Source organism: Carassius auratus, unplaced genomic scaffold (assembly GCF_003368295.1).
Source record: "Carassius auratus strain Wakin unplaced genomic scaffold, ASM336829v1 scaf_tig00017026, whole genome shotgun sequence".
In the NCBI taxonomy this organism is placed as follows: Eukaryota; Metazoa; Chordata; class Actinopteri; order Cypriniformes; family Cyprinidae; genus Carassius; species Carassius auratus.
In genome coordinates this window covers 556050-571376 of record NW_020524730.1, presented here as the reverse complement: position 1 = coordinate 571376, position 15327 = coordinate 556050, and the positions used below count along the sequence as shown (strand labels likewise).

Here is a 15327-nt window from a genome sequence, read left to right as displayed (position 1 = left end):
TTTCACCCCAGAAAGGAATGTGACTGGTACCACAAACATGCCATTTAATCAAATCATAATCTAGTAAAATTTGCCTGATGACATCCCATGTGTTAGAAAACTGTTTGTGTAAGATATTGAAATTAGAACTTTCTGGTATATGTATATATACATAACTATGAGCTTATAGCTAGTTTTTGGTGGTCATCTCAAGCATCTTACTGATGTCTTCTACCTTTCTCTGCTAGATATTGTAGATTAAAATGGTATTTTGGAGGGACTCGAACTTGGTTCACTTGAAGCACCACTGCACTATATATCAAAGCATATATAAGAACCTTAAAAACCAGAAAAAACACCCTCAATGATGGTATGTATGTAACCTGGTGCAGAGGAATAACTGAAAATAAGTTTTTTGACCTGAAAAGTTTTATCTCTGTTCTCTGTGAGATTTTTATTTCTTTGCATTTAGATGAATTTGAAGTTTTGATTAGGAATCAAATTTTAAATCCTTTCTATGAAAGGCTTCACTTGTTTATTTTGAAGCTATGCCATCGACAGACTACCTGGAATTGTAAATATTTCAACCTATGATGTCTGGACTTTGCATCCCTGAACACCACATATACTAAAATAATCATTGGAAAAAAGGCTTCAGATGCCCAACACTGTGTGAATCTCAGTTCATGGTTTAATTATTAATTCTCTGTTCTGAACACTGGTATTTCTTCATTTTAAGTTGCTAATATCAAAAGAGGTGGCCTATCAATAAGGTACAAAACATTGAGTCAATGGGTTAGTTATGAATTAACATTAACTTAGATCAATAAATATTGCAGATATAAATACTGCATTATTATATTGTACGTCTTTTTTGTAAAGCTTGCAATATGCTTGGCCATGAAGCACAAGCAACATAAAATCCATTATACACCCACTGTGTATACTGCAAAAATCAAAGTGACGTTTTTATTGATTTCTCCAGTTTGAGCACTTGTTAAACATTAACAGTTAATCCGGATACATGTTTAGGTCTTGTGGGGTTTATAATTAAAAAAGAAAAACAGCAGCATTACTAACAGCAGTAAAGTCCCAACTGCAGCTGGTTTGTAATATTACAGCAGAGGTTTTTGAGTCTGTTACATGTGCAAGTTTTTTTCACGATTTGTAAGTTACCTGCTTTTGATTCTCTTACAGCTTATTGATAGAAGAAGACAGCTGGTGGAACAACATATTGCTTTTTCGAGATGAGCAAGGTATGTCGTCAAAAAATGTTCTTCATTTATCACCCAAAAAACATATCTTTTTTTATAGTTTATGTTTTGCTGGCCAGGTCATGGGGATTCATCACATCGTGATTCTGCTACTGGTCCTGTGTGCCTCACTGTCCACTTATGGTCAAACAGAAGAAGTAAAGGAGCGCTATAAGAAATTCCTCAGGCAGCATGTGTTTGGAGCCATGAATGTGCAGAGATGTGACAGTGAGATGCGTACGAGACGCATCACGGGATCCCCAAATGACAACAGCTGCAAAGAAGTCAACACTTTCATACTAGCAAATAACCACCAAGTTAGAGCAGTTTGTACCGGAGGAGGTACTCGACTCCCTGAAAACAGAGACTTGTATATGAGCAACAAGCCATTTCCTGTAGTTACATGTTCATTAATCAGTGGGGAGAGACACCCCAAATGTGAATACAGAGGACACAAGTCCACTCGAAAGATTGTTGTGGGGTGTGCAGGCGACTGGCCAACGCATTATGATGAAGGTGTCATTGTATAGATGTCATCCCAGGGAGCACATGTTAGGAGAAAATTGTTAGCTTAAATGCAATGTAAGTCGCTTTGGATAAAAGCGTCTGCTAAATGCATAAATTTAATTTTTAATTTTAATTTAAGTTGAACATATGCCTCTTATAGCTTCCTGTTAATTAATGTTCCTTTTAATAATTGTTAATTTTCAACAATGTTATTCATTTTACTGATAGTAATTTCTAGACATTAATGTTGAAATAGCTTATACATTGAACAGTAATGTAGCCTATATGAACTACGCTAAATAATTTTTTGACATAATTTGTTGAATTTATGTTATAGTAAAACAAAACTTTTAGCTATTTTTTTTCTGAGAAGCATATGCAGTAATAAAAATGGTTTGTTGTTTTTTTCTCCTTTTGTCAAACAGCACACATTTATATTTTATGAATGAAATACAATAAAATAAAATGTTGTCTTTGACTTTGAAATGTTATTCTTTATGTGAAGTAAACATTTGTGTTACCTGTAGAAAAAAGGTCCTCTAGCCTTAACTGTCTCCCTGACGGTCTTTAATCTTTCCTGACTCACCTTTAATTATTTTTACGTTATTTTTTCTGAAATGTAAAATATATTCCCTGTCATGAGCTAAACATTAAATCAAGTCCATTCGCACGTTATTCGAGTCTTTTATTTTGTAAGATAAAAATAAATCTGAACTTCCTGTTTGTGTTTGGAAAGCCAACGCTGGCTTCACGTCGCTACTGAACGCGGATCCAGACAGACAGCTGCTGCTGCTCACCTTCAAACTAACCAAAAATCGCACTTGTGAGCTCGTCTGAAAACCAGAAGAGATAAATGGACAGATTTCTGCTGAACGCGTCTTCTTAAAGGTCGTGTTACAGCACTGTTATGTATATATCTTTATAAAACAGTGGTGAGGTTGCTAACAGCTGATTGCTAGCTAGAGCTAGTAACGTTAGTGATCAGAACAGCACGAAACAGCATCACCATCATCATGATCTCCTCACATGCTGTGCTGATTATAGAACGGCTCAGCTCTTCTTCATTTGCGCTGTGATGCCTCTTAAATACGTTACCACTGTTAATATCATAACATAGATCTTACTAGCGCCTGTGAATGTTACAGCCAGTTTGGTTTAGATGTATGTCCATTGTCATTGGGGGCTTTTGTCAGTTTTACGTTAACGTTACCTCACTGAGCTGTTGTTTAGTTTTTTGACAGATGAGAAAATGGGCGTTTTGTATTATGATAGTTTACGTTAGATGGATTTACTTGTAACGTGAAAGTGACCCACTATTTCCTTGTCTTTATAGATGATGAATTGATGCATTTTTTTCATTAGGAAGGAGATGATGGTGATTGTGTGTTGATGCCCCAAACAAGAGGATCAGGACAGAGGGAGTGAGTTTATTGCCTTCCCTTGGTGGATATCTCACTGCTCTGGACATGATGGGCCCACGGCGAAAGGTCACCAGGACTCATAGTTTGGGCGGAGGAACATTTAGCTCTCTTGGACATGAGGAACCTAAAGACTATATCAACGAGCTCTCACATGAGGTGCTCTGCCACATATTCCGGTCAGTACAACACCACTAGTTAGTACAGAAGTTAGCAAATGTATTACCAGTGTGCTATGATTGTCAGTCCATTATCCTAAACATCTGTCTTAATTAGGATTCCAGAAATTTTTGACAGAACCTTCAAAGATCAACTCAACGGTGTATAGTTGGCTTGAATAATGATGCACAACTCCATCTCCCCACAGATACTTGCCCATGCAGGACATCATGTGTATGGAGTGTCTGTCACGGAAACTGCGGGAGGCGGTGACCCTGTACTTGCGGGTGGTGAAGGTTGTGGACCTTTGTGCCAGCCGGTGGTGGGAGTACATGCCCTCAGGTAGACAATATTCTTTATGCTCAAATTTTCAGATTTTTTTATAACTAAACCTGGTCTAAATGCATGGTCAGTAGGACAGAACTGCACCCGCTCAACGGATTTCACATCCCTCTACCCTGGAGACTTGTGTATTAAATGTTTTGATTAGACTTTCAGTGTACTACTCTCAGCTCTGTTTATGACTTATTACCTAGTACTATCCACTTCATTTAATACTTCTTACCATACTTAATCTAGTGGTTAAAAATGGTGTGTATATATATATATATATATATATATATATATATATATATATATATATATATATATATGTATAGAATGCTAGATGTCCGATACAGATTTATTTCTGTGATGACAAAGAGGAATTTTCAGCACCAATACTTTTAGTATCAAGACTAGAAATCATTCTAATAGGCTAATCAAGAAACATTTCTCATTATTATCAAAGTTGAAAACAGTTGTGATGCTTAATATTTTTGTAGAAACTGTTTTTTTTTTTTTTTTCAGGATACTTCCATGAATAGAAAGTTCAAAAGAACAGCATTTATTGAAACATAATTCTTTTGTAACATTATAAAGTCTTTACTGTCACTTTTTATTAATTTAATGCAAAAAAAAAAAAAAACTGACCCCAAGATTTTCAATAAGTGTATATTACCTGTATAAGAAGAATTTAGTGATGACAAAGGGGATGAACTATTTTATTTATATATATATATATATTAGTTGAAAACAGAAAGTGTTTATTACCCAGAGCTTTTGGTAGATATTTGCCAGTGCTAGTGATCTCTGGTTAGCCGATTAATAGGCATGGCATAGGGCTGGGTATTGATCCAGATGTCACGATTTCACTCCGATTTTGATTCACAAGCTCTCGATTTGATTCTCGGTTTATATATATATATATATATATATATATATATATATATATATATATATATATATATATATATATATATATATATAGATAGATAGATATATATATATTATTCTTTTTATACACATTCACTGAATATAGTTCTAATACAAATGCTATTCAGAAATGAACAGTTAATATCAGTTTACAATAATTCATTAAAAGAAAGGCCATAGGCCTATATTTTAAACCTTTCCTTTTTTGTTTTGTATAGGGTCCTTTTTTAAACCATCAAAAGGGCCATATAAAATGTTGTTCTTAATTTTTCTGGTAGTCAAATGAATGCATAAAACAATTTAATTTATCATACTCAAAAAAAAAAAAAAAAAAAAACTTATTTTTTGGCAAACAAAGTGCTGCACAACAGAGGTTTATTGTTAAAATAAAAAATAAAACAAATGTGATTATTCCTTTAATAATAAAGATTTGTTAATATTTATTAGTAGTATTAGTATATTAGTAGTTTATCCAAAAAATCATATTTGTTGTCCAGCTCCATATAATTGATCTACTCCTATGTAAACCTTTCTTGAAACAGTTTTGAAAGGTATTCCAAGTCACTGAATCAAATATTACCAGTCCTTAAGCTTTACAACACTTGACTCTGTCCTTTTTTTTTTTTTTTTTTTGGGCCTTAATTCAGTGGTGTGAATTGATGTGTGTAACTCAGGTTTCACAGACTCCAGTTTCCTCATGCTTATGAAGAAGATGCCTGATTTGGAGCAGCTCTATGGTCTTCATCCACGTTACCTTGAGAGAAGGAGGGTCAGAGGTTATGAGGCCTTCAGCATTCCTGGTGTTTTGGAGGCTCTACAGGCTTGTCCCAACCTTATAGTGAGTCTACGATATGAGATAGTTGTTTCAGTTTATAAAAATGTTTGTCAATGTCAACTAAGGTTGAAAATGAGGACAACATTTGCACTTCCAGGGTGTGGAGACATCTCATTTGGAGCTGGTGGAGGCGATATGGAACTACATGCCTCAGGTTCACATTCTAGGGAAGTTCAGGAACCGAAATGGAGCATTTCCTATTCCCTCAGAGAACAAGCTCACTATTCCAGCTGCAGCTAAAATCCAGACCCTCCATCTTGTTGGTGAGTGACAGTGCAAACCGTTTTCCACATCATCTTGGTCGTCTTGTCACAAACCTTTCTTTCTTCTAGGTGTCAATGTGCCGGAGATCCCTTGTCTGTCCATGCTCAGGCATCTGTACCTGAAATGGGTGCGCCTCACTAAGCCTCAGCCCTTCAAAGACTTTCTCTGTGTGAATTTGCGTACGTTTGTCATGAGGAACTGTGCCGGTCCCACTAATTCTCTGAAGTATGTGCCTCTCGTCACCGGTCTGGCCTCTGCCCGCAACCTTGAGCAGCTGGAGCTGGTCAGGGTGCCCTTCTTGGGTGGACTAGTTCAGCATGTTGTGGAGGATAGCTGGAGGTCAGGTGAGATGAACTTTTTGTCAGCTCCTTATAAATAGGAGTCATATTAAAACTGCTGAACTGAATACTGTAAAGTAAAATTTTTTTTTGGGACTGTTCAAGTTGTTCTTGCAATACCTATTTCTCATTGACTATGTGAATGTACGTATTTTGAACAAGAAAAAAAATTATGCAGCGGTGCACTACTAAAAGAAAGTTCCAGGTCTGTAGCGCATTGGCTAAAGTATGTCTCTTGTAGGAGGGTTCCGTAATTTGCACACAATTGTATTTGGTGCCTGTAAAAATGCACTTGAAGTGGATCTGGGCTACCTCATCATTACTGCTGCTCGCAGGTAAATCTGGGTTTAAACATTCAAAGGACATTCTAAACTTACATTGAATCCTTTATAGAATTAGAGATGTTGACAGAATCGACTCTGGTTCTCCAGGTTGCATGAAGTTCGAATCCAGCCTTCCTTAACCAAAGACGGGGTGTTCTCCGCACTGAAGATGGCTGAACTGGAGTTCCCCCAGTTTGAGACTTTGCACCTTGGATATGTCGATGAATTTCTGTTGCAGTGTAAGTCGTTGTTCGGAAAATGTCTGTCATTAATTACTCACCTTCATCTCATTCCAAACCTTTTGTTCATCTTCAAAACATATATTTTTTAATGAAACCTGAGCGATTTCTGTTCCTCCAATGACAGTCCATCTAAACCTTAAAGTTTCAGAAAGTTCACAAAGACCTCATGAAATTACATGTCAGGCAAGCTCGTTTGAGCATACATTTACCATATTTAATCTTCTTAATCTGAACTTTTTAAAGTGTTTTGGTTGAACAGACTTTCAATAGAGGAACAGATACCTTCTATATATATTCACTTGTGTTTCAAAGATGAACAACAGTCTTATGGGTTTGGGACAACATTAAGGTGAGTAAATGAGTAGACTTTAGATTTTTGGGTGAACTAACCCTTCATTTACCTGCAATAAAACATATTTCACACAGGTAACATGAGCCATGCTGAGTTAGTCAAATACGGTCTTGCTGATGTGATCGAGAATCCAGGAATCATCACAGACATAGGAATGAAGGCAGTTAATGAGGTGTTTACCTCCATCAAGTATCTGGTCATTTATAACTGTCCACATCTTCACAATCCACACAACTGGATCACAGGTAATATTAATGTATTTCCTGATTTCATAAAAGGGTAAAAAAAAAATTTCCATGAACTATTTCTATCAGCATTATCTGAAACATCTTCAAAAGTTGGCCGTTTTTTAATGCATGTTTTAGTACCAGATTTTAAATCTGACTAATTAGCTGCTCTTTGTTAAAGACCACTCCCGCTGGAGTCGATTGGTGGACCTCACTCTGGTGCGCTGTCATGCGATCAAGCTAGAGTCGTTCAGTCAGTTCATTGAGATGCTTCCCAGCCTGGAATTCATCTCTCTGGACCAGATGTTTCGTGAACCTCCCAAGGTAAGCTGTCGACCCATAAAAACAGAGCTGACGGAGTGATAGAAACTAGACCCCATCACTTATAGATATCTTTAACATTTGTAGTATACAGACAGTGAATTACACTGTGTACTTTTGAACAGTAAAGAAGCTGCGACATAAATTAATAAAAAGAAATAATAATAATATAGACTATAGGAGATGAAATGATGTGGAGCATGTTAACATTATTTGTTCTCCTCAGGGCTGTGCCCGTGTTGGACTCAGTGCAGGCACGGGTATCGGAGTATCGTCTGCCCTGGTCAGCAATCAGAATTCCAACAATGATAATGACAACAATAACAACAACAACCATCAGAACAATAATGATGCAAACATTCCACCAAATAACAACAACGACGAACAGGCTGAACATGTGCCTCAGCAGCACCACCATAGACCGGAGGGTACGTATATACATTACCATTCGATTTGGGGTCAGAAAGTTAAGGCTGGAGTAAAGGCTGCTGAAAAGTCTGCTTTGCCATCACAGGAATTAAATGACATTATAAAATATATTCGGATAGATGCAAATCAATGCAGCCTTGGTGCACACAAGAGATTACTTACAAAAACATTTACCAAAATCTAACCGACCACATACTTTTGAACGGTTGTGTACATCTAGTGTTTGACGGTTGTTTGGTTTACTGAAAGCATTGTGTTTACTTTTCTTCATGACTTCAATCAGAGATTCCTGATGTCGAGGGCATGGTGGCAGACAACATGGAGCCTGAGCCAGTTCTTGCGGCCTCCAACCCGGAGGAAGAGACCCAAGGTTCCAGCCAGGCTTCTAATCCTTCACTTGAACAGGATGAAGAACAGGCAGGTCAGAAGAAAGCTAGCAAATAATGGCAACAGATGGATTACGCCTGATGAGTAGCCATTACCAGTATTGCTCTTTCTTATGTGATTTAATTCAGGACCTAGTGGAGTTCAAACCGCAGTGAAGAAGCAATCGGTGGTGGTTTCAGACTCGGACAGTGAGGATGAGTATAGTCCAATCAGGACGCCAGCTGCCGCCCGCTCTCGAGGCCAGTACCCTGAGACGGAAGCCCAGGAGAAGAGCAGTACAGCTGTTAATCCACATGGTAGTTCACGTTTAAAATCTTCTGCATCAGTTCATAGTACATAAATGCGTTCAGGCACTTAAGGCTTTGTCTGCATGCTGATATGATTGTTACACTGTATTTTGGCAGGTAAAGGGAAAACTCCACTGCGTAGACGTGGACCGCAACCTCAGGAGCTCAGCTGTGAGAAAGGCTGCCAGGTGACCAGCGAGCAGATAAAGGCTGACATGAAGGCGGCCACTGAGACGGCTGAGCGTGGGGCCAGAGACAGAAACAGTGGGCCTGAGTCTGCTTCAGGCTACGATGCCGGTAGCTGTGTTTGCTCAATCCGCTGGAGGGAGGACTCGGCCAATCCGGATGACCAGGGTGGGATGGGTAGAGGGGAGGACGACATGGTGAGGACTCGCTGCACGTGCAGCAGGTCTCATCCCGGCTCTGAAAATAGGACTCGTGGTGGCCACAGCCTGCCAGTGGGAGGAGACAACCATAGATCAGAATGTCACAGCTCAGAGCAGAGAACAGGAGGAGAGGAGATGGAGGACAGGCACTCCGACGCTCCTCCCAGGACTCAGGGCTCATCTGAGGGACAAAGTGTAGAGTTTCCCAGGAGACCGGTCACTCGTGCCCGCAGCAGACTTTCCTCTGTGCCCCTGGTGTGTGAGTCAGGTAAGACGAGAGCAGAGGTTCCTCACAGTGGGATGTCAGCAATGGAAAAAAGGCACAATTGGACAAAGGCTGATCCTCGTGGTGTGGCATCTGTGCATAGTATAAAAGCAGTGTGAGGAATGCTGGGGGTCGTGATTATTTCACTGCTAGTCTATATTGGCAGTTATAGTGCAGTATATCTCCTTGTGATAAAGTGCCACCCCAATTTTTGACTCCTTGAATCTACAGTGCTGAGAAGATTAGCACATGTAGGAAATTAGACTCTTTCTAATGAGATGCATGTATGCATAAAACCACTAATCTTGTAGAATGTCTCATAAGTGTAGATTTGTTTATATCAGGAATCTCTAACCCTAATTAGAAAGACGCATTATTGAGTGTTGCAGCTTTAGTCTGAAGTATAAGGTGACTATTTTGTCTTGACTTGCTATATTGAATATTACAAATTACATACTTTAAAGTGCTTACATTGCATACTGCAGTTCAAAAGTATGGAATTGGTAAGATTTTTATTTAATGCTTTTGAAAGACTCTTATGCTCACCAAGGCTACAAAAATACATTAAAAACAGTAATGGAGTGAAAAAATGATTACAGTTTAAAATAACTGTTTTCAAATATAATGTATACATATTTTATTAATATTATCTATTCCTTTGTCAAAGCTGAATTTTGAACAGCTATTACTCAGGTCTTCGGTGTCACATAACACATCCTTCAGTCTCTAATATGTTGATTTGGTGATCAAGAAACATTTCTTATTATTATAAGTGTGGGAAATTGTGCTGTTTGATAGCTTTTAGTAGGATTCTTTAATTAATTAAAAAATAGCATTTATTTGAAAGGGACAACTTTGGTCTTTACTGTAAATTTAAACTGTCCTTACTTAATTATTATTATTTTTATTTTTTTTTACTTACTGACCCCAAACTTTTGAACGGGAATGTATTTACAAACTCCTATACTTTTGAAATTAATTTTAAATTATACTTGATAGAATTTTAATTTAGGGGTGAAATGTTATTTTATTATTTATGAACTGCGTGAGCTTCAAGCTTCAAAAGGGACTCAAAAGCACATAAGTGGTTCACCACCAGACCTTTGTGCTAAAACAGACAGAAATCTGTGTTGATGAGCACTGAGAATCTTGACATCCCTCATAACGCTTGTTTGTATTTTTGTGAGTACATAGCTATGTTCAATTCATGCACAAGTTCTTTTTTTGGAAGCAATAATCTATATTGCTTTGTTGCAAATTGTATGTTCATTTTTTTTCCTATGACAATCAGATAGTTAAATGAGATTTAACATAAAGATAAATTTGACCAATATTAAGACTTTTCATTTAATTTCTCATCACCTCTTGGTGTATCCAGAACTACCCAAAGCGAAACCTCGGGTTGTGGTTAAGAAGAAACGTATGGCAGACAAGTCCACCAGCACCAGTGACCCTGTGACTGAAGACGACCATGTGCAGGTGTCTTGTTCTTGTTCATGGTCTTGTTTCACTCAACTAAATGCTTTTTTAATGCACTTTCTTACAGATCAAAAATATTTTTCACATCATACAGGTGCTCGGCCTTAAATCTAAAAACCTAGTGGGAATCACACTTACAAACTGTGGCATCACAGACCTGGTCCTAAAGGAGTGCCCCAAAATGATGTTTGTCCATGGTGAGTTCATAGCAGGAAACGTTAACATAGACATAAGACTCAAACTGTATCACATCCTAATGTGTAATATGATCGTGTTTTCTCCAAGCGACGCGCTGTAGGGTGCTGAAACACTTGGTGGTTGAAAGTGCCCCCATAGTAAACCGCTTTGATTACGCACAATGTAAGAAGTTGGACATGAAGCAGGTGCTTGACCAGATCTTACGGATGCCGCCGGAGAGAAACCGTATCATCTACATGAGGCCTATGCAGCAGGTCAGCTGAGGTTGCCTTGGCAGCTACAATCAATTTGTTTCTGAATATTGTGTTGTGATAAAACCATTTCATGAGTATACAGCATTACTATTGATTGCATAAATACCACATTCAATAAAATATAGAAATGTGTTTATAATAAAGTTAGCTTTTCTTCCCATAATCAAGACAGGGCTCAACAGCAAAGCTGAATTTTTAAAAAAGATTGAAACTAAAAGACGATGCTTTGCAGAGTAACTGTTTTTATTATGTGGTCACTATTGCTTGGTCTGTTATTATTTTTGCTCAAGTAAATAAAAAAAAAAGAGACTAATTTAAAAAACCTTAAAAAATCTTACTGATCCCAAACTTATGAATGCAATATTATAAATGTATTGATCATACACATTTTTATGCTTTGCAAATGTGAACATTTAGATTATTATGATTTATTGTTTTAATTGTTTTAATAAATATGTAATCAAAATAACATTACCGTATTTTTCGGACTATAAGTCGCACCCGAGTATAAGTTGCATCTTTCAAAAAATACGTCATGATGAGGATAAAAACCTATAGAAGTCGCACTGGACTATAAGTTGGATTTATTTAGACCCAAGAACCAAGAGAAAACATTACCGTCTACAGCCACGAGAGGGCGCTCTATGTTTTCAGGGAGAGGCTACAGGAGCATTGAGCAGCATAGAGCGCCCTCTCGGGGCTGGAGACGGTAATGTTTTCTCTTGGTTAATTTATCTTGGTTCATGTCAAATAAATTTTGATAAATAAGTCGCACCTGTCTATAAGTCGCAGGACCAGCCAAACTATGAAAAAAAGTGTGACTTATAGTCCGGAAAATACGGAAGTTATCGATGGTGACAAGGATGAGGTTTTACAAAAAGGAAACTGCAAGAATAGTTTGTAAAGTAAAAATAAGTTGGAATGAAGAAGTCAATAATGTTTCACATCATGCATATGTTTTCCAGCAAACATGTGATTGGATTTATATATAGAGTTACATTACAGCTTTGTTTTTGAGCTGTGTAAATGGTATTTGAGGTATTTATAGCATGATATATTACAGTTACGTTCTTTTTAAACTCCAGATTGATTCTCTGGCTCTGGAAAAAAAGCTTTTCAGTGGACCGTATCCATACCATATTGCTATGATCCATGAGTTCAGCAACCCACCGAATGTCAGGAACAAAGTGCGCGTACGTAGCTGGATGGACACCATTGCCAACATTAGCCAGTGAGTGTACTACATTACCCATAATACATTACTGGTAAAACGAAGACTTCTCTAAACTTGTGTTTCTATCACTGTTCAGGAATACAAATATTTCTGTTTTACCGTTTGTTTTATTCTGATATATACTGGGAATACATTTTTTTAATGTTTATCGTCTTTATAATGCTATATTTAAAAAAGGAAGAATTTCAAAAAATATATATTTTTTGTGGCCTGTTACTTTACACTTACATAACAATCATGCCAGCTTTCTAAATGGCTCATCTGATTCCTGCTTTGTTCACCAGATGGCACTGTTTCATATCACTGTTAACCCAAAGACTCACAAGCTGTGTTTTTATCCTTTCACAAGAGAACTCATCAAGTATGAATTCTTTCCGGAGGCCACACGGACGGAACAGGATGTAAAGAAGTATCCCAGCTATCCCTGGGGCCGAGACATCTACACTTTAGAGGGTGAGAGGAAACAGATCAGGGTCCTTTGAGACTAGCTCCAAGTTCCCCTCACTTCCTCTGGAAACACAAATTATAGGATGTGTGAAAGAGAAGAGGGGGAAATTTACAGCATTTCCATTTCCCAAATCTCTTCCACAAAGTTAAATCGTCTTAAAGGATGAGAAAAGTTGCAGACTCCCATGATGTCGAATCCGTATATAAACGTTTACAAGATCCCTTTCAGTTTTAAAGGAATAATAAAATAATGGCATTCGATCTTTCCCACGCTCCTTTTTCTTTAGGAGTAATAGATGGGGCGCCGTATTCGATGATCACAGATTTCCCGTGGCTTCGCTCGTTACGCACAGCGGAGCCCAACAGTTATGCCCGATATGACTTTGAGGATGATGAAAGTAGTAAGTAACACACTTTCCATCATGAAAGAATAAAGTGCAGGTTTTAATATTCATCACAATACAATGAAATTCAAAAACAAATGCATCTTAGCTATAGGACAATTATAAACCCATGATTTTCCAATTATTTTCCGATTTATCTTTAGATTCTACAATTATATGAGTTATAGAATATATAATTTTTTTAGCTTGGTTAATATCATGTTTTTGAAAGAAGCTTGTTCACCAAGGCCGCGTTGATTTGTCAGAGTCTCTGAAATCGTTCTTTCTGTCAGCCACTATCTATGCACCGCGGCGTAAGGGACAGCTCTCGGCCGACATCTGCATGGAGACCATCGGTGAGGAGATCTCGGAGAGACGGCAGACACTTAAGGGTGTTTTCCAGCGTGTGGTGGTCGTTTTCATTCACTACTGCGATGTTCGGGGGGAACCGGTGGATGACGACTACATCTAGAACAAGTCCTGCTCAGCCGGAGGGCCTGGAGATGCTGGAGAGAAGTGTGGAGAGCTCTGCGACACTCTGCCAGCCTCTGACCACCTCTGTGTGAGAACAGAGAGGCATCTTAAACACAGCTTCAGTGTGGAATACCAAGGCTTTTCCAGTTGCCTTTATCTCTGAGTTGACTTGAAACCGAGAGTGATCGCTTTCGATCAGCCATCGTCTTTTTTTGGGAGTTGATTCTAGACGAATGAACTGAAGAGTAATGGTGTCACCGGGCTGCTTTGCTTGTGTTCATTACATGAAGGATGAATGGCGGCACACTTGCAGTAAAGGGGTTGATGGTGTCAGCAGTTGTTTTGTTGCACACATGGGAAAAGACTTGGAGAGCCTTGATAGGTGGCATATAAAATAACTTGTTTGATTTTTGGTGGAGACAGAAATATAGTTCTCGGTAGATTTTTGGTAGGCAGTAGAGTTGTTTTTGTTTTTCATACCTTTTGAGAACCCTTTGTTTTAATGATTTCATATTTTATTTGAGTTTTTCCCTCACCTTTTCCCCAGGCATTGGCCTATGTGTTTTTTGCTATTAACAGTGCTGTAAGTCAGTTTAACCCAGAACCTGGTGAAGAGATTAAATGTTTCTTGGCCCACGAGAGGAACGTGGCAGAATCGGTGAATAAATGTGGCTCGTTTTCCTCCCTGTGGTCTTCATAATGCTTAAAAAAAAAGTGGAACAAAGAATAGCTGAGAGTATTTTATGCACAAATATTTTTTTTGGTCTTTTCCCCTTAGTTGAACCCACTTTTTATTAAACTCCAGTAGAATAGTTTTTAATCAGAAGCACAGTGGATAAAGTTGCGAGGCATATCCCTTATTCATCTTTAGATGACTTGACGCACATGCTCTTTTCCTCACACACTCCCTCTCTTCATATGTTGAAGCATCTTCACAAATGCAGACCACAGACAACAATGTCAGCATTGCATGTTTCTGGATGGTTTCGTTCCTCTTCCTTACCTAATCCTTCACAAAGTTGCTTAACTGACAAAAAACCGACAAATGCAAATACTATAAAACTGCCTGCTTAGTGCAGAATAGAGTTCACCAACTTGTGTTTGTTATGAATGGTAAGGAAACTACTCTAATTAGAAGATCGCTGCTCTACTTTAAGTGTTTTTCTGGGTGACCCACTCTGCCATGTTCAAAAGCCAAGAAACTCCATGGATTGCATCTGCACCCAAGCTGAGCACTGCAGAAACTTCTCTACAAAGTGTGTGTACAGATATTCTGTATGTAAATGATTTGTTTTATATGTTTATATAAAAGAATAAATATTTCACTAAGACATTCTGTCATGACCGTTATTGTGTTTTTTTTTTCTTTTTTCTTGTATGTAGATAATAAACATGTATGTGTATATATTATATTTATTATAATACACAGACACATTATGTATATTTTACTTACACTATACATAACTGCAGTTCAAGCTTATAATAAACAGAACATTATGTCGCCTGCAGCTTTAAATGTTTGAGCTTTGGGTGGATTCTCCACTGGCAATGTTTTTATAGTTCATTAGGTAGAAATAATAATTTTTAGACTGATTTCAGTGATATTCTCAGTGTCCTTATAGCTGTGGACTC

General features: G+C 37.8%; 2 protein-coding genes across 2 annotated transcripts; both read left to right on the top strand.

Annotated features, from left to right (window-relative positions):
• The first annotated feature begins 998 nt into the window (after nucleotides 1-998).
• On the top strand, nucleotides 999-2404 carry LOC113075402 (ribonuclease-like 3). The gene is made up of 3 exons (XM_026248120.1): nucleotides 999-1084; nucleotides 1177-1235; nucleotides 1313-2404. Exons 2-3 carry the CDS (start codon nucleotides 1227-1229, stop codon nucleotides 1760-1762), a joined length of 459 nt encoding a protein of 152 aa, XP_026103905.1. The 5' UTR covers nucleotides 999-1084; nucleotides 1177-1226; the 3' UTR covers nucleotides 1763-2404.
• A 61-nt stretch (nucleotides 2405-2465) lies between these two features.
• Nucleotides 2466-15031, top strand: LOC113075400 (F-box only protein 38-like). The gene is made up of 21 exons (XM_026248119.1): nucleotides 2466-2627; nucleotides 3102-3336; nucleotides 3525-3658; nucleotides 5245-5408; nucleotides 5503-5668; nucleotides 5738-6013; nucleotides 6249-6342; nucleotides 6439-6569; nucleotides 6999-7169; nucleotides 7333-7475; nucleotides 7699-7900; nucleotides 8185-8322; nucleotides 8417-8584; nucleotides 8693-9229; nucleotides 10605-10705; nucleotides 10800-10902; nucleotides 10991-11157; nucleotides 12243-12388; nucleotides 12741-12844; nucleotides 13126-13239; nucleotides 13515-15031. The coding sequence occupies exons 2-21, from the start codon at nucleotides 3206-3208 to the stop codon at nucleotides 13691-13693; spliced, it is 3369 nt and encodes a 1122-aa protein (XP_026103904.1). The 5' UTR covers nucleotides 2466-2627; nucleotides 3102-3205; the 3' UTR covers nucleotides 13694-15031.
• Nucleotides 15032-15327: the final 296 nt, after the last annotated feature.